We start from the raw sequence: 19,179 nt of genomic DNA, 5'->3' as shown, positions 1-19,179 counted from the left end.
GTCGCAAAACAGATTGATGATCAGCCTGTAAATCCCTCCAGTATGCCTGATGGCAGGTGGTGAGAGTGGGAGAGTTTCCTGGTCAGCCATACTGCAGAAGGCAATGGCAAACCACTGCAAGTACTTTGTCAAGCATAATCATGGAACAATCCAATGGAAGTCCATGGTCGCAAACTTAGGGTTTTGTACCTGAAGGAAGAGGAAGATGAGTTCTCTTCAACTATTCGATCACACTTTTTTTTTCTTGAAATCTTGAAGACCTCTACCATGCCACCCTTCACTCTTTTTTTTTACTAGAGAAAGGATCCCCAGCCTGTTCAATCCTTCCTGATGGGTATAACCCCTCAGTTCTGCTATCATTCTAGTAAATTGTTCTTGCACCCGCTCTTCCTTATACCCTTTGATAATACGGGGACCAGAACTGTTCATAGTACTTAAAAGTGTAAGCTAACCAGGGTTCTATTTAAGTTTTAATAACTGCTTTGCTTTTCAGTTCTATTCCTCTCAAAATGAACCCCAGTTCATTGCTTGATTTATTTTCCATAGCCTTATTAGTATTGATACTTTGATTTCTGTATCCATACCCTCCAATCCCCCTGTTCCATCTACTCCATTTAGACAGTTATTTTCCAAAGATAATGTGACCTCCTTGCTCTTCCTACCAAAATGTACCATCTCACTTATAACTATAATGCCCTGTATACCCAAGTCCAGGTAATTTTAAAATATATCAAAGAGAGCAATGGTTCTAATTCTGACCCCTGGGAAACATCACTCAGCACTTCTCTCTAGTCTGAAAGACAACCACTACGCTCTGCTTTTTGTCCCATAGTCAATATTGTATCCTCACTTCCACTATCCCTTTTAAACTCACAGGCTTAAATTTTACTACCAGGTCCATTGTGTGGTACTGTGTCAAGTGCCTTTAGAAAGACCATACACACATCAACTGCGCTACACACATCAATCCTCTATTACTTATCAAAGAACTGGATCAAGTTAGTTAAACATGATTTGCCTTTAAGCCTGTGCTAGGCTTTAATTTATTGTCACTTATTTTTCCAAGTGCCAATTAATTTTTTTGCTCATTTCCCAGCCCCTTCAAGATCAAGGTTCTGCCAACTCACGATGCCAGCAAGGTGCGAGCAAGTGGGCCAGGACTCAATGCCGCTGGAGTACCAGCCAGTCTCCCAGTCGAGTTCACAATCGATGCCAGGGATGCTGGAGAAGGACTGCTAACCGTGCAGATCATTGTAAGTCCAGCTTGCATCTCCTGCTCTGTCTCCAGATCAAAACCTGCACACCCCCCTGCCCCCCCACCCCCCCCAAAACACTCTACTGAGTGGCAGCTTAATCTAATATCCTCAGTACTGCTGAACTAATGGTTAGTTCCTACCAACTATTGTTGTTTAATCAGGAAACGTGTGCTGGGTGCACGTTGGCTTGTTTGTTGAAGTTCGATATTCTCTGTGATCTGAGGCAGTAGGGCAAACTCTGTGTGGTTGGCCTGGTAACAACAGTTCATTCAGCTAACTCCCCTAACCTGATGGAGAATATCATTTGATGCAAAATATAATCAATTGGATCATAAGATCTGAGTAACCTGATTGGTTATGGAAAGTTTGGTGTTTCTGTCATTGGCTGAAGCTCCTCTTAGGATCTTGGTGAGTGGTGCGAGGGTGGACACATGGGCTTTGTGTAAAGTCTAGATCCTAAGTGATGGGCTGTGGCCCTTTACTTCTGCAGTTTGATGTCTGTAATATTGATTCACCCTTTCAGGATCCCGAGGGAAAACCAAAAAAGGCAAATATCCGTGATAATGGAGATGGGACGTACACTGTGTCCTACCTACCGGACATGACTGGGCACTACACCATCACCATCAAGTATGGAGGTGATGAAATCCCCTACTCACCATATCGAATCCATGCCATACCAACTGGAGATGCCAGCAAATGTCTGGTAACAGGTATGATCAGTGCTTACCTCCATCTAGAAATGACTGAACTGTGGGGTGGGGGGGGGGGGGGGGGGTGTTGAAATAAGTGAATTTTGCCCAGTAGGGGCTCCTCGCTGGAGTAGAGACTTGGATCTGGCAATCAGCTGCCGGAATCTGGTGAGGGGAAAATTAGGAAAGGAGTTCCAGGTGCATGCCTGGATTCCTAGGGAATTTGGGGTTCTCTGGAAGAGATGAGAGCTGTGGGGGGCTGTTGGCTAAGGGATGGGGGTGCATTGGTTTGTCACAGTTTATGCCAATCCCTCCTTTCACCACCAGCTCACTGACCCACATCGTTACCTTGCTCGCAGGGAGTGCAGCCGCTCTGGAACTGTTAACACTTATAAAAATGAGTATGCAGCAAGATTGCAACAGCTATCAAAGCCACTGCCAGTCAACCAGTGACATCCTAGACTCTAGCCAACCTTTGACCCCTGAGTTGCTGGCCAACAGAGGAGCTATCATTTGGAATTTTGGGGGGTACAGATCCCTGGGGAAATGCCACTTGTCACCTATCAATCCTCTGTCTCCTATCTCCCGACCAAATACAATTGTAGGATCAGAGGAGGGCATAAGGTTAGAAATTTGATGGTTCAGTCCCAGCCTCGGAGATATCTCAGTCCTTTCTTCACAAGACTCATTCCCAGGACCTCGTAGCATGTAGGTGTCAACCAGTATCCCAGCAGCCCAAAAGCTGAGTGCTATAGGAATCCAGGGACTTATTTTAACCTCTTCTGTGTGTCTTGCAATTCTTGCTGACGTCGATTAATCTCTTTGTATTTTGAGTTTATGGGTGACTGTTTCTAACCAGCTGCTCTCCCTCCACAGTGTCCATCGGCGGCCATGGACTAGGTGAGTGACTATCCACCAAATTCGCTACTTGCATCCACAGGTATTCAGCTCTAACCAAGAAAACCATTAGCTGCCCTGCTGTGCTCCTGCCCCTGCCCCCACCCCCTTCCTCTCTCACAGTCCCCTTCCCAGGACACTGGAGAGTGAACAAGAGCATTAATGAAAACATTAAATGCTGGAAATACTCAGTAGATCAGGCAGCATCTGTAGAGAGAGAGAGAAACCGAGTTAATATTTCACGTCGATGACTTTTTCATCAGAACAGAGTTGAGAAGGTCACCAACCTGAAACATAACTCTGTTTCCTTCTCTGCAAATGCTACTTGACTTGCTGAGTATTTCCAGCATTTTCTGTTTTCATCTCAGATCTCCAGCATATGCAAGTATTTTGCTTTTGTGACAAGAGCAGGAAAGCTAGCTGATTTACCCTCTGTAACCCAGTTGAGGTGACCCAGGGAATGGAGCTGGGCCTCAAGGATTTGTTGCCCGTTGACCTCTATGACCACATCCCACTGCCCTCTGACCTCTCTGGTTAATCCCACTGTCCTATGATGAACACCTTCTGGTTTGTTATATGTGTTACATACTGGGAGATGGAACAGCTCCCCCTAAGGCTGCCTGTCCCACCCTGATCACAGGCTGTTTTACAGCACGTTGCTGACACTGTGGGTCCTAACTGGTGACAAGAGTCTGACACACCAATAACACACCATCGAGTACGGTGCTTGAGCGGAACCATACCACCCCTTAACCGTGATGTCTGATCCATCTCCAGGGGCAGGACTTGGTCCAACCATCCAGATCGGCCAGGAGACAGTCATCACTGTGGACGCTAAGGCTGCTGGCAAAGGGAAGGTCACCTGTAAGGTCTCAACCCCTGATGGAGCTGAACTGGATGTTGACGTGGTCGAGAATCGAGATGGGACATTTGATATCTACTACACAGCACCAGAACCCGGCAAATATGTCATCACCATCCGCTTCGGCGGAGAGCTCATACCCAACAGCCCCTTCCATGTGGTGGTAAGTAATGATAACTGAACATTACCATGGCTCTGAAATTAAAACAAAAAATGCTGGAAACACTCAGGTTATGGAGCAATTGTGGAAAGAAACAGGATTAACATTTTAGATCTGTGACCTATCACCTGAACTGGGGATAAAATGCTGCTCCTTATCTTTTGGGCACTTCACAGCCTTCTGGACTCAACATTGAGTTCACCAATTTCGGACCATAATCTGTGCTCCATTTTGTTTCCTTTCCTTTGCTGCTGACTGAAATAAGACAGTACACCTGCTCTTGGCACATCTTTTGTTTCTTTGTTTCTTTTCTTGCCCCATCACCATTCCCTTTGTCCCTGAAAGACTAACTTTCCTGTCATTCAATCTCTCCTGTCTTTCACCCCATCACAGACCTCCTTCTTGTCCTTATGTCACTTGCACCTTGCTCAAAACCTATTACATCTCTAATTTTTCCCCGTTCTGATGAAAGATCACAGACTGGCAACATTAACTCTATGGCAGCAACTGTGGAGAGGAATAATGTGTTGAGTATTTCCAGCATTTTTTGTTTTCATTTTAGATTTCCAGCATCCGCAGTATTTTGCTTTTCGATTAATGCCAGGACTCTGATCAGATCATCATAGTTCATATCATTAGCATACTTTTAGCATGTTATTACCATAATAAGAATATGATGGATGTATAATTATCCCTGGTACAATTTTAAAGGGGGTGCAGGAGCAGAGAGACCTGGGGGTGTATGCACGCGAATCCTTAAAGGTGGCAGGATGAGTTGAAGACTTTTTTTTTCACACACGAGCATACCGGTCCCTTTGACTTTATACGTTAGTACATAAAGTACAAAAGCACGAATGTTGGGCTAAACTTTTCTAAAACTAGTTATTTCAGCTGGAGTACTGTGTTCAACTCGAGGCACCACATTTTAGGAAGGATATTATAGCCTTGTTGAGGATAGAAGAGATTTACTAGAATAGGACCAGGGATTAGGGACCTTCAGTTATGTGGAGAGGCTAAAGAATCTGGGCTTGTTCTCCTTTTACAGCAGAGATGGGAAGGGGAGGTTTGATAGAGGTGTTCAAAATCATACAGGGTGACTGTCAGTAATGAGAATAAGGAGAAACTGTTTCCAGTGGCAGGAGGGTCAATAATTAGACCGCAGTTTTCAAATAACTGGCAAAGTACCAGAGATGAGATGAAATGTTTCTACATAGCAAGTTGTTATATTCTGGAATGCACTCCCTGAAAGGGTGGTGGAATCAGATTCAATGATAACTTTCAAAAGGTTAAATACTGTACTTGAAGGCCAAAAAGTTGCAGGGCTGTGGAGAGCAGAGAAGTGGGACTAATTGGATAGCTTTCAAAGAGCAAGCACAGACACAATGGGGCCCAATGGTTTATGCTGTATCACTATGATTCTATAATTATCACATTGTCATAATGTCTATCATAATCATCTTACTATGATATCTGATCCAAGAAAACCTCCCTTTGGTGAACTGTTCTAATCCCAGGGCGCTCTCGTATAAAGTAAGGCAATTAAAGCGCAAAGTCACAACACCAAAAGGGGAATGGAGATCCTTAATAAGATACCAGGGAAGGGAGCATGGGATCAGAGGCAATTAGACATCTTTAAGGAAAAGAAAGGGAATATAGTGAGATGATGGGATGAGGGAGGGTAGTCGGGGAGTTGGGAGTGTGGAAGGCTTAGTTGCGTGAGGAACACAAGAACAGAAGTAGGTCATTCAGCCCCTCAAAGTCTGTTCTGCCATTCAGTTAGCTCATGGTTGATCTTTATCTTAACTCCATTTATCTGCCTGGTTTTTGTAATCCTAATATCCTTATTCAACACCATCCCACAATCTCAATTTTGGAAATTTCAGTTGACCCCTACCCACCCACCCACAGCCTCAGCAGCTTTTTGTGGGGAGTTCCAGACTTCTTCTATCCGTTTGTGTGAAGAACTGCTTCCTGACATCAACTCTGGAATGGCCTAGCTCTAAGTTTAAGGTCATACACTCTTGTTCTGGACTCCACCCCCCCCCCCCCCCCCCCCCAATGAAAGAAAAATTAGTACTCTGTTTATCCAACTGATTCCTTTAATCATATTAAACATTAATTAAATCACTCTTTAATCTTTTACACTCAAGGGAACACAAACCTGTCCTCATAATTTCACCCTTTTAGCCCCTTTCAAAGCCAATATCACCTTCCTGAGATGCAGTAGCCAGAACTGAACACAGTACTCGAGTTGAGGTCTAACCAAGGATCTGTACAACTGAAGCATAACATCCTTTCCTTTGCATTCCTGTCCCCTCTAAATTACTTTTCATACCTGTCCACAAGCATTTGGTGATCCGAGCCTCTTGAACACTCAAATTCCTTTCTTGCGTTCAGTCTGAGAGACATCAGGCTGCTGGGTCACACCTATGGATTGCACATTGTAAAACTGAATGGGGAATTTGTGGTACACAAGGATGCAAAAATTCCGACTAGTAGTAAGGAGAGCAGAGGAATGCAGAGGGTGACAGCCATGATCGTACTCTGAGCTGTCCCTCCTGTAGTTCGTCATGCTTTCTGTCTTGCTTTTGGATGGATTTTTTTGCAGATGCAGGTTTTAGGAAGTTGTCCGTTGGATGCATTTCGTGTTTAACCTGTAGCTTGCCTCCCATCACAGGCCTGTGATGCCATTCCCACCATTGAGGAGCCTTGCGATATGTTGCAGCTACACCAGCCCTACATGCCTTCCCCTGCTGGCTATCCAACACACTGGGTATAAGATTCAACCACCAACTATTCACTTTAAGCAGGACTTCCTCTCTGATTTTTTTTTTCCCTCCCTTTCTCTTCCCTGCTCTGTCTCTCCCCCCCACTCTCCTGTTTAATCTTCTAACCTCCAAACCATTGAGGTACAATCCTATTGATTCTGTCTTGCAGTGCTGCTGTTATTGGGTCTTCCTCTGTCACTGGTTCTCTTCTCATTATAAAGCTCATTTGTTGAAGTAAAGCTCCTGGTAAATTTTTACATGGCTGCTCCTCATAGCAACCATACCTGGGTGAAGCTCACTCATGTTGCTGGGTGGAGCTTGCCAGCTGGTCAGGTTGGATGTGATGGGACACTTCTGTCAGAATGATAATTAATATGAATAATTATAATGAATTAATAACCAGTAAGTATACTACAGAAATAGTGAGGACCTCTGGCATCCAGGGTCAAATTGGCACAGATGGGCGTTTAGCTTTTGAGAGCACCTGGGACCCTCCATCAGTTCCTGCCCCTCTCAGTCTGCCACAAAATCATTCCTTGAGTTTTAATTGGCTTTCAAATTAACCCAGGGAAATAATGTACAGATTTACTCAGGAAGCTGAATTTGTTGGATATGCTGTAACTCATTCAAGTGATTGCGTTAACTGGTGGATTTTAATCACTGGGATCAGTTTACATGTCTCAAGTAGCTACATGGGTCAGCCAGTCATTGCCTGAGCCCATCCAATCCCAGACACACATGAATGGGGCTGGGGTTAAATGAGGGTTTCAGATTACACCTGACCATTTGCTGATAGACATCCTTTCTAAATCCAGTCTAACCCTGTCTCTCCCATAGCTCCTGACCTCCCTGTCTTAGGTTCTTGGTGAGAAGTGGTATGTGTTCTGGGGATCAGATCCCAATCACATACCCATGACTATAGGTAAATTGTCTTGAAGTTACATCCAATCTAATATCTCAGAACAGAGGGATCTGACTGATGTTGTCCAGTTTCTCTGCTGTATGATCACCCGCTTGCAGAACACTGGCTTTCCAATGACGGCAATGTGACCTGATCCCAGTGCAGTTTGCATTCTTTGTATCTCTGCTTGTGGTGTTGTCCATGTCACTGTTACTATGTGTTGTGGTGCATCCCACCTCATTCTTTCCTGTTCACCACAGACCACCTTTCCTTTTACAGATCTTCACTTTCTTCTGAACTGGTCCAGGACTAAATCCAGACCACAACATCCCATATATTTTGTCACTTCCTGTCAATAGCCTATCGCAAAACTTCTAATTTTTTCCTCTCTCTCTCTCTCTCATCTTTTAAACCCTTAATGTTGAATTTTGTTCACTCTGCTTTTATCCCCACAGGCTACTGAGGAGTCTGTTGTTCCAGTTGATGTTCTAGATCATGGCCTCCGGCCATTCAACTTGGTCATTCCTTTCACTGTCCAGAAGGGAGAAATCACAGGTGAGACTGGAAACTTTCCTTGAACCAACTGAGACTCTCATTATAATGCTCTTTGGCTCAGTGCGTTGGTGCTGCGATGCACATTACGGTGTTGTGTGGCAGTGTGTGTTGGTGCTGCTTCAGGAATGAAAGTGCTAATTTCTCTGATGAGAGAGGCATAATCAAGAGGGTAAGCAGTCTGGGGAAAATAGTCTAACCGGGACCTTCATCCTTCATCTTGACTTGAATTTATTCATCTATTTGGGACCTTTCCCAGCCTCACCAGGAGAATCCTCATGCTCTTGCTTCTGCAAGTGGCTTGGGATCTTCTGTGCCCACCTGAGAGGCAGATGGGGCCACGTTTTAGCATCACATCTGGGAGAAAAAAAAGCATTTCCGTCAGTACTGTCTCTGACAGTGTAGTACTGTGCCTCCAACTGTACAGCACTCCCTTGGTACTGCACTGAAATGACTGCTTGAATTCTGGGCTCAAGCCACTGTAGTGAGGCTTGAATCCACTACTGACTCTGAGAAGAGTGTGTCCAGGCACTTAGTCAAGGCTGACACCTGACGCAGGTCTCCCAGAAGTATGACCCACTGTTCCACCAGTGCCCTATTGAGTGAGGAGCCCTTCTTCCCCTCGTCTGGGCTAAATTTGACCCTAGAGTGTTTGACCAAATTCTGCGCTTTTCTTAAAAGTAACTTATGCGCTGAATCATAGAAATTTTGTGTGTGTGTGAACTTCCAGTCTCTGGTCTCATTCTAGAACATTCCTTTTCTCCCAGGTGAAGTCCGGATGCCATCTGGTAAAACTGGCCGCCCAAATATTACTGACAATAAGGATGGAACCATCACGGTGAAATATGCTCCCATCGAGAAAGGGCTGCATGAGATGGACATCAAGTATGATGGGAACCACATCCCAGGTGTGTGACTGGATATATTTGCTCAGACTTAGACAGCTGCCCAATCTCAGCTCAAGCAGCCATGTGTGGCCCACTATTACCAGTGGGTCAGTTCCTACCTCCAAGTGTCAATAGGTTGAATGTTTTTTCCCAGGATAACTGACACTGAGCTCCATCAACATTTACCTTGCCCTCATGATATGTCGGGGTTATGTGGCTGTTTAAAGTATACAGCCATGCGCTACCTCAGCCTGATGTCTCACTTGGTCTCTATAAGGTTCTGGAGGTTTGGGGTGTGTCATCTGATTCTGATCCACCTGAGAGAGAAGAGTGATGGCATTGTCCCTTCACCCTGACTGAACTGTGCTAACCCTGACCCTAATGCCCTTGCAGAGGGAGGACCTTGCACTGACACTAATGCCTGGGGGAGGGGTGACCCCACACTGACCTTAACACCCTGGGGGAGGGATGACACTGCACTGACCCTAATACTTGGGTATTCCTCTGCTATAGGTAGCCCACTGCAATTCTACGTGGATGCCATCAACAGTGGTCATGTGACTGCATTTGGACCTGGTCTGAGCCATGGAATGGTCAACAAACCTGCAACATTTACCATAGTCACCAAGGATGCTGGGGAAGGTATGTGTGACCCATCAGTGAAGCCATGGAAATGCAACAAATGGTGCTGGCAGTATCCCTACACAGAGGAGGGAGGGTGGTGCAGTATGAGAGAATGATGGGGAGAGGGGTGGGTGCGGGGAGGGCTACTCTGGGGCAGCAAGACTGGGTGAGAAGGGGAAAAGGATGCTGGGAGGGGGAAAGAGATGGGGGGAGCGGAACATGGTTGAGAGGAGTTGAGACAATGCAGTGGGTGTGGAGAGGGATATAGGGAGGGGGAAGAAATGGAGAGAGATATGGATGGGGGAGTGAGACTTTGGGTGGGGAGAGGGGCTGGAGGGGAAGAGATGGGTTGGAGACACTTCAAGGGGTGGGGAGGAGGAGAGACTGTAAGGGAGGTATATGGAGTGAAGAATAATGGAATGGGAGAGGGAGGATGGGGACATCTTGTCTCCAGTGCTTTTAGCAAATCACACGTGTCTGACTCTCTTTCTTTCTCTTGCTTTTGCTCTTGATCTTTGCTCTCTCTCTCTCCATATAGGTGGACTCTCTCTTGCTGTGGAAGGCCCCTCTAAAGCTGAGATCACGTGTAAGGACAATAAGAACGGGACCTGCACTGTGTCATACTTGCCCACTGCCCCTGGAGATTACAACATTATTGTTCGATTTGATGACAAGCACATTGCGGGGAGTCCCTTCACTGCAAAGATCACTGGTAACTTTCACACTCATTATTTTCCACCTTCAAATCTTCACTCATGGCTGCTGGTGCCAGTTGATGATTGCAGAACCAACATTCTCTCTCAGACTGACTCTTGTCAGGAGCTGATCAGGTTCCAGCGAATACTAGGATATTCTAACTCTGGTTGGCCATCCGTGGCTATGTTCAAAGTATTATAGCCTTGTTTTAGTCTATTTGGAGCTATGCCACTTGTTAGATCCACAAAGGAGGGTTCAGTTTTGGGGAATGGGTGCAGGAAATAGGGAAGAATCTATCCCCTTCCCCCTGCCCTCCCATCAATAATAATGACATGGTCTTGTGGCTATCTGATGGGAAGGTTACTTGGGCCATTTTTGGAGGGTGCCTGGTGGCTTCATGCATCGGGCAGGCGGAGAGAGCATGCGATGGGTGAAAACAAAACCCTGGTGCAAGCATTTCATCTACACTTGAGTTCACTGATCTCAGCCGAGGTGCTTGGTGCATCCCCACAATTGGCCTCCATTCAAGGATAAGGAGGAAGTGACTCCATTGCTGAATTTCAAAATATTTGGTGAATGGTATTGAAATAAGATATGGTGTCTTCTTGGTCAATTACACTGCCACGATTTGCCCTTCAGCCAGAACAATGGCCAGGCAGGAGCAGTTGGTGGGAGGAGAGTTAATTGCAAATATTGGAATTGGGATCATGTGTCAGGAACTGCGTGTGTCTTTGAGAATTGTATCCTGTTGATGAAACTATTCTGTGCAGGTGATGACTCGATGAGAACATCGCAACTCAATGTTGGCACATCAACTGAAGTCTCACTGAAGATTACAGAGACTGACCTCAATCTACTCAATGCCAGCATCAAAGCTCCATCAGGCAATGAGGAGCCCTGCCTGCTGAAGAGACTGCCCAACAGGCATATTGGTAAGATCCAGTCCAGACAGGTGGGCATGGTGGCTCAGGACTGACCAAGGGGTGGGCACGGTTAGTGTTTGGATATTGGGATGGTCTTGTTTGATAAGATGCTGTGACACAGAACCTGTGAAGTAATGAGAACAATCAGCCATTGCACAATGATTCAACTCTGATTTTTTTTTCTCCATTTCAACAGGTATTTCATTCACCCCGAAGGAGGTAGGGGAGCATGTGGTGAGTGTGAAGAAAAACAGCCGGCACGTTACAAACAGCCCTTTCAAGATCATGGTAGGTGCCTCCGAGATTGGCGACGCCAGCAAAGTGAAGGTTTCTGGGAAGGGCCTGGTGGAGGGTCGAACGTTCGAGGTGTCAGAATTCATTGTGGATACGAGGGGTGCAGGTAAGGCCCTTTGTCGCTTTGGTAAAGTGATTGCATTGGACAGCGTCAATACGGACCCAAGATTGACCATTGAGACCTACATTCGATAATCTGAATGGTGGCAGTGATTGTGATTGTATTCCTCAGTTTGCCTGTCACCAAGGTTATTTATTTAGCCTCTCGAGACTGGGCAGTAAATATAGAAGAAAGAATGAGTTGACAGTTCCTAGCTCCATGTGGACTTGGTGGGATGAGGGGCAGGGGGTCAATGCCACAGACCCCTGTATTCAGTGCAGGAAAATTGTCCCTTGAATGGTCTTTAGTGGCAAGATTTGCTCAGATAATACAATGTGGTTCAATTTTTAGATCAATCACCAGTCTTATTGCTGACTGGGTAATGGGATCTGTGCAGATAAGAACAGTTTGTGTTCAAGTTAAATAATCAAATGGGAAAAGGATTGTAAATTTACCAAACTATAGTGAGGGGTTGAGTTTATCGGGGGTGGCAGTCTTTTTGGCCTGTAATCAGCTTTCTTTGTATAAGAAATAGGAGCAGGAGTAGGCCATTCAGCCCCACAAGCCTTTTCTGCCATTCGGTAAGATCATAGCTGATCTGACTGTACCTTAACTCCATTTTCCTGCCTGCCTCCCATGACCCTTGACTCCCTTGTCAGTCAGAAATCTGACTAACTCAGCCCTGAATATATCCAATGACCCACCCTGCACTGTTTGCTGGGGAAGAGAATTCCAAACACTAACAATCCTCAAATTCCTCCTTTTTCTCCCAGGTTATGGAGGACTCGGTCTGTCTATTGAGGGTCCCAGCAAAGTTGACATTAATTGTGAGGATCAGGAGGATGGAACATGCAAAGTGACCTACTGTCCAACCGAACCGGGCAACTACATCATCAACATTAAATTTGCTGACCATCATGTGCCAGGTAAGGGAGTGGTAAACCGAGCCTAGATCACATAATGACAGACCAGCAGCCAAACACAGTGCATGGAATCCATGGGTCAGGCCCGAGGGTCACAGCAGAGGCAGGGCCAAGGGTCAGGGCTGTAGATCACAATGTAAGACATTAGGTACAGAGCCCAGGGTCACAGTAAAGGGCACTTGATATAGGGATAAAGATCCCAGTTCAAAGTAATACCATCGTTGAAAAGTTGGGGGAGGTGATGGCGCAGTCTTTAGGAAACTCGAGTTTCTGTTTTAACAGCATGTAGATTGTAGGAGGAGCTCCACACAGTGAGTTGCTCTGACCTAGCAACTCAGTATGTGAGTCAGTGTATGACCCTGAGAGTCACTCTGTGATCCTGTTGTTGTGTTGTAGGAAGTCCTTTTACGGTGAAGGTAACTGGCGAAGGAAGAATTAAGGAGAGCATCACCAGGCGACGCCAGGCTCCCTCCATTGCAACCGTGGGCAGCACCTGTGACCTCAACTTGAAGATTCCAGGTATGTCTGGGGGAGTTTATTCTGGAAGGGGAATAAACTGACTTTTTCTGTTCTGATCACTTTCCATCCTCTCCCGTGTTTTTCACTTGTTGCATTGTGTAACTGGACACTGTTCTTGCTGGTGTTCATGGCTGTGTACGTGGTAGTGAACCCTCACTGACATTCAGGTCTGAGTGACAGGAGGAAGCTCCACAGTTTGGCTGATTTTTGAGGGCCATATCTAAAGATCTATTTTGGGAGTTGTGTTTGGTATCGCGTTGTCCCTGACCAGTGGGTGATTTCCCAACTGCCTATACTGGATTGTCATAGGAAGTCTTGGGTCAGGAAATGGATAGTGCTGGGACTGGTCCATGGGATGCTGCAGGGAAAAAGACTTTCATAATTCAGTTCTCCTGGTTGTTGGAATTTGTGAGAATCACCCTGCCTTGGAGGTCGCATTCTTGCACCAAGTGCACCGCACAGAAACAGACCATTTGGTCCAACAGCACTGTACTGGCATTCATGCTCTGCACAAGCCTCCCCCCCCCCCCCCCCCCCCCCACTTTCTTCTTCTTATCCTATCAACAGAACCTTTTAATTCCTTCCTTCCTCATGGTGCTTTAGCTAGCTTCCCCTTGAATGCATATAATTCCTCCAGCTGCTCAGAGTGGTCCATGAACCTAGAACAGGACAGTTTTCATAGCAGCTTTCCCTATATTGAGTGACTTGGATTGGAGGGTTTGATCAGCACTCCACATTTGGAGAGTCACATCACTGACTGCAGTGTCCAGTATTATCAGCTGCGGATAGTGATGAATTATTGGGGAATTGAGATTAAGATCAATGAATCAAAGAAGGCTTCAGGGAGTTGGGCTGGGAGATGCAATGATGTGTTTATATTCGATTAAAGTATAAATCCTGGATGGGATAGGATGGCCCTGTTTTTGTGAGGAGGCTTCGAAAGCTGATCGTTTCTGTTCTCTTTTCCCTTCCTCAGGAAATTGGTTCCAGATGGTGTCTGCACAGGAGCGTTTGACTCAGACCTTTACGCGTAGTAGCCACACCTACACACGCACTGAGCGGACAGAGATCAGCAAAACCCGGGGTGGAGAGACCAAAAGAGAGGTCCGAGTAGAGGAGTCCACACAGGTCGGAGGAGATCCTTTCCACAATGTGTTTGGCGAGTTCCTGGGCCGTGACAGCCTGGGCTCCTTCAGCAACATCCCACGGGCCGAAGGTGTGTCAGACCAACAGGCAGTGGGCCAGTATTTAAAGGGGGTGGGCCTGCCTGAGGTCACTTAGCCTGCTTGAGCTTGCTCTGCCATTCAATGAGGTTATGGCTAAGCTGTGACTCCATATATTTGCCTTTTGGTTAACAAAAATCTGAACCCGTTAGGCTGGAGCCGGTGACCTAAATTTTACAATTGACCCAGCATTGTGTGTCTGTGTCCCTTTCATTCCCCAATGAGCAAAGACTTTCTCTCTACTGACCTACCCTCTGTTCCCTTTGATAAGCTTGAAAACCAATCAAATCATCCCCCTGATCATAAGACTTTGATGATTTTCTGTATCTGATCGTGACATTTCAATCATCCATGTACATAGACCTAGGTCTCTTTGGACCTTCACTGTTTCCAGCTTTTCACCATGTAGAAAGTAACCTAGTCTATCCTTAGTGGATGACCTCTCACTTGCTTATATTGAAATCCATTTGCCACAGTTTTGTCCATTCACTTAAATTTACAAAGAAATATTAATAGATTATGCTTCTAACTATTTTGCTTACAATGACACCAATCTTTGTGTCATCAGCAGTATTGGATAAAGTTGGCTCTGTATTAAAGACTTTGATACAGTGAGTAGTTGATGCATCAACACAGGTCTCAGTGGGACACCACATCCTGCCAATTAGAGTACCTGCCGATTATCCATGTTTTGTGTCGCCTGCTGCTCAGCCAATCTGCAATCCAGGTCAATAATCTGCCCTCCTTTCATGAGCTTCAGGGAAGGAGTGGAAAAGTATTTTAAAAGGGAGGGGTGCCTGATATTTAAAGGGAAGGGAGTGATTCAGTATTTAAGGAAGAGGTTTTGCTACATGATTAATTTGTAACTGTGTACTGTTATTGTTTGGCAGTGGAAGTTGGGGCCCAGGAGATGACAGCACAGGTCACCAGCCCATCTGGGAAGATTAATGAAGCTGAGATTATCGAAGGAGATGACAGCACATACAGTGTGCGCTTCATACCACAGGAGATGGGTTCACACACTGTCAACGTCAAGTATCGAGGCCAACACGTCCCCGGCAGCCCCTTCCAGTTCACGGTCGGCCCACTGGGTGAGGGAGGGTCTCACAAGGTCCGTGCTGGGGGTCCTGGTTTGGAGCGGGGAGTCGCTGCAGTGGCAGGTGAGTTTCCAATGGTTACTTGCATGTTTCAAAGAGTGCAATCTGGGGTGGGGCATGGTACCAGTTTCTGGGGAGGTTGGGGTGGGTGAGGGGCCAGTCTCCAGAATGGGGTTTAATTGGTGGGCAGGGTAAGGTGTGGATGGATCAGAACATGTCCATCCCTTCTGCAGTTCTCTGCTTTAATTCTCCCTCTCTCTCTCTCTCTCTCTCCCTCCCTTCAGCTGAGTTCAGTATCTGGACCCGTGAGGCTGGAGCCGGTGGCCTCTCCATTGCTGTGGAAGGCCCAAGCAAAGCAGAAATCTCATTTGAGGATCGTAAGGATGGATCATGTGGCGTTTCCTACATTGTACAAGAACCCGGTCAGTAAATCAGACACTGAATCATCCGGGAGTTTGGGTAACCCCATGTATCTTTTGTAGGTCTTGGTACTCAGCTATTTTGACTCAGTTTGACACACTATTGTTCTCTCTGCCCTCTATTGGGGCCTCTGGAATTCTGTGAAGATGTTATCATTTCATTCCCAACCAGCAGGTTGCCTGTTTGAACACTCTGCTAGATTTCTGCTGCAGTTTAGTATTTTACAATTTGGTCCCTTTCCAAACCTTTGTAGTGAAAAAAACATTTGGTGGGGAATTGTGGTTTGGACCTTCATTGACCAAGTCACACTTCAGTCCCTTTCACAAAAAATGTATCGCAACACGATTAAAAATATAGTTCCGTATGAGATTCAATAAAACAATTAAATACTATGACTGACTGTACACTTTAAGTTAATTTTTCAATCAACTCACTAAGAATCCGGGGAAATCCCTGCATGTTCCCTTATATTGTGCAGTGAGCTTTACTCCATATCTAATCTGTGCTGTACCTGCCCTGGGAGTGTTTGACGGGACAGTGTAAAAGGAGCTTTACTTTGTATCTAACCTGTTCTCTAGCTGCCCTGGGAGTGTGGAAAGGATGTTCCCTCTTGTGAGTGAGTCCAGAACTAGGGGGCACTGTTTTAAAATTAGGGGTCACCCTTTGGGACAGAAACGAGGAGAAATTTTTCCTGAGGGTTGTGCAACTTTGGAACTCTCTGCCTCAGAAAGTGGTGGAGGCGGGGTCATTGAATATTTTTAAGGCAGAGGTAGATAGATTTTTGTTAAGCAAGGGAATCAAAGGTTCACGGAAATAGATGGGAATGTGGAATTCAAAATACAGACTGATCAGCCATGGTTTTATCGAGCAGCAGAGCAGGCTCGAAGGGCTGAATGGCCTACTTCTGTTCCTATATCAAACATTAGAAACATATGAAAGTGTGGGTGCTTTACTCTTATCTGTATCCAACACATGCCAGATGTGCACTGTGCCTAGCTATGAAGTGGATATATTTTCACTGTGTTCAGGGTGCTCTGTGATATGTCTGGTTTCGTGTACACCTGCCATTGTTCACTGAGAAATGAGTGAATCCATGCATGTTGGTTGTAGTAATTCCCTGATCCTTAGCCATTCTGGCAGGGTACCTAAGCCCAAAGGATGGAGGGAGAGCAGAGGTTGGGAATACTGCAAGGGAGTGGATGGGGAAAGTCCAGAAATTGACCCCTCCTTCTCCCCTACAGCTCACTGATCTGAATCGAGTTCCTCCTTTCTTTTCCAGGTGACTATGAGGTATCAATCAAGTTCAATGACGAACACATCCCTGACTCTCCATTTGTTGTTCCAATTGCCTCGCCTTCAGATGCTGCCCGTAGACTCACAGTAACCAGTCTCCAGGTGAGGGTCAAGGTGGACTGTGCCCCTGAGGCTGAAAGTGGAGGTGGGGGCAGGAGGAGTGGCATATGTAGTAGGGTGAAGAGCAGCTGGTGGAGATGAGAACTAGTCAGAGGGGGACTGAAGAGTGTGGTGAGAGGTTTCTGGAATCAGGAGCCAGCAGCGGCACAGTTGAAAGCTGAGGAACTGTGAAGGGATGTGGTGGTGTCCCTGATTACTCCGTTTCTTGAGTCCCGGCCTGTCCTGGCTCTGCATTGGCCACTGGATCTACAGAAATTCAATGCCAGCAGATTCTGCTCAGCACAAAACAATCCATAATATTCCTGAGACACAACCTGAGAATCTTTTGATCTGTGCGGGCACAGGATGATTAATGTTGGAAATGGTAATAGAGGGATTTGCCCTGTATCTAATCCATGGCCTGGGAGTGTTTAATAGGACAGTGTAGAGGGAGCTTTGACCTGTATCTAATTTGAGCCGCTGACTGCTGACCCTTTGGGCAGTAGATATGGAGACCTTTCTCAGATTTTGTCTGTTAATCTGTGCCTAGGAGTCGGGATTACAGGTCAACCAACAGGCCTCGTTTGCAGTTCGGCTGAATGGAGCAAGAGGGGTGATTGATGCGAAGGTTCGGACCCCATCTGGGTCGGTGGAGGAATGTTATGTGTCAGAGGTGGACGCTGGTGAGTGACCAGGGTATAAAAAGTGTTGGGGTGACTCCTGTGCTCTTGCTTTTGCTCTCTCTTTCTTGCTCTTTCTCTCCCCCCACCATCTCTATCTTCTCTCTCTCTCTCCTTTCTTTCTCGCTCTCCCTCTCCCTCTCTCTATTGTAATCAGACACCCCTTTGTCCTGTGCACAGCCATGTGTAGTTAATCTAGGTTAGCTGTAATGAACAGCCAGTATTTGATTCTGTCTGATTCAGGGTGAGGTTCCAATGAGGCACTGACGTGTAAATTCAGAGCCTGGAATTCCCATGTGGAAAGTCACGGAGGGAACAAGGGAATAAGCGGATTAGAGAAAAGTTGTCTGAACTCCAATCTCCCACAAGAATGGTGCTGGTGGGAGGGAACTTTGGAGCAGAACAGACATGTTGTGTGAATGGGACAGGGAGGTGGGAGTCGGTCTAGATGGATGTGGAAGACTTAGCTGTGGGGTGTCATTGACCTGACCCAGAATAACTGCTCACTGCCACACCATGTGCTGTGTGCTCTCACACAGCAGCTGCCTGGGGCTTAAGCTGTAACATGAGATCCAGGCCCCAGCAGCCTCCAATAACTCTCAGAAACTTCTCGAAGGACAGAATGAGGCCACTTAACCCCTTCAAGGCTGTCTCCTCCAATCTTTCTGAAGCTTGTTTTTCAGTGTTTGCTCTAGTTGTTGTGGTGATTTCGATGTATCTTCCTCCCTTTTTGTATCTTGCTGCCTCTGTCTTTGTGTCCCCAATCTCTCTCTCCCTCCCTCCCTCTCTCTCTCTGCCTGTGTCTCTCCCTATGTGCCTGTGTGTCTTTCTTTTTCTCTCTCTCTCGCTGTCTCTGACCTTGTCATTTATTTCTGATTCCCTGCATCCACAGTGCCACCTAATGGCGATGGGAGGATCTGTTAAGTCTCTAATGGCTGATCAGAATAACTTGGAGAGGAATGGAGGGTTTGACAATGCTGGAAATACTCAACCACTTCATATAGAGTAAGGGTGGCTTAAGATAACAAGTGAAACACCTAGGAAGAGCAGGAGTGAGAGTTATTGAAGAGAGTGGGAGTAGACTGGGTCTGATTTTTTAAACAGGTATTAGGAGTAAGCAGGACACCTTCCTGGCATCATCTTCAACCTTAAGCCTCTTCATACAGCCTTGTTTATAGCTGGGAGGTGAGCAAGCATCTCACGTGTGAAGGGTTTTTCTTTCTGATGAATTTCCACAGTTGCTGCTGTTTTAGGACATGTTTGTTACTTCCAGTTTCTTGTGTTCTGTCTGGACTGCACTCAGTTATTACTCT

At 46.1% G+C, this 19,179-nt stretch overlaps 1 protein-coding gene across 2 annotated transcripts in view; it reads left to right on the top strand.

Annotated features, from left to right (window-relative positions):
• Positions 1-19,179, top strand: part of flncb (filamin C, gamma b (actin binding protein 280)) — a 77,154-nt gene that overhangs the window by 53,632 nt on the left and 4,343 nt on the right. Inside the window, exons 27-44 of one of the 2 annotated variants that reach the window (XM_078553161.1) lie at positions 1,097-1,253; positions 1,780-1,969; positions 2,825-2,848; positions 3,623-3,870; positions 6,545-6,640; positions 7,992-8,091; positions 8,856-8,996; positions 9,489-9,617; positions 10,138-10,311; positions 11,066-11,227; positions 11,415-11,618; positions 12,386-12,538; positions 12,932-13,054; positions 14,031-14,270; positions 15,168-15,437; positions 15,659-15,796; positions 17,074-17,189; positions 17,737-17,869. In XM_078553161.1, the coding sequence (XP_078409287.1) occupies positions 1,097-1,253; positions 1,780-1,969; positions 2,825-2,848; positions 3,623-3,870; positions 6,545-6,640; positions 7,992-8,091; positions 8,856-8,996; positions 9,489-9,617; positions 10,138-10,311; positions 11,066-11,227; positions 11,415-11,618; positions 12,386-12,538; positions 12,932-13,054; positions 14,031-14,270; positions 15,168-15,437; positions 15,659-15,796; positions 17,074-17,189; positions 17,737-17,869 (2,798 nt within the window). The remainder of the gene's footprint in view (positions 1-1,096; positions 1,254-1,779; positions 1,970-2,824; positions 2,849-3,622; positions 3,871-6,544; positions 6,641-7,991; positions 8,092-8,855; positions 8,997-9,488; positions 9,618-10,137; positions 10,312-11,065; positions 11,228-11,414; positions 11,619-12,385; positions 12,539-12,931; positions 13,055-14,030; positions 14,271-15,167; positions 15,438-15,658; positions 15,797-17,073; positions 17,190-17,736; positions 17,870-19,179) is intronic. The other variant, XM_078553162.1, reaches the window with a different exon arrangement.

This window comes from Cetorhinus maximus, chromosome 12 (genome assembly GCF_964194155.1).
Source record: "Cetorhinus maximus chromosome 12, sCetMax3.hap1.1, whole genome shotgun sequence".
NCBI classification, from domain to species: domain Eukaryota; kingdom Metazoa; phylum Chordata; class Chondrichthyes; order Lamniformes; family Cetorhinidae; genus Cetorhinus; species Cetorhinus maximus.
Note: the sequence above shows the minus strand (reverse complement) of the source record. Positions and strands in the feature narration are given on the sequence as shown.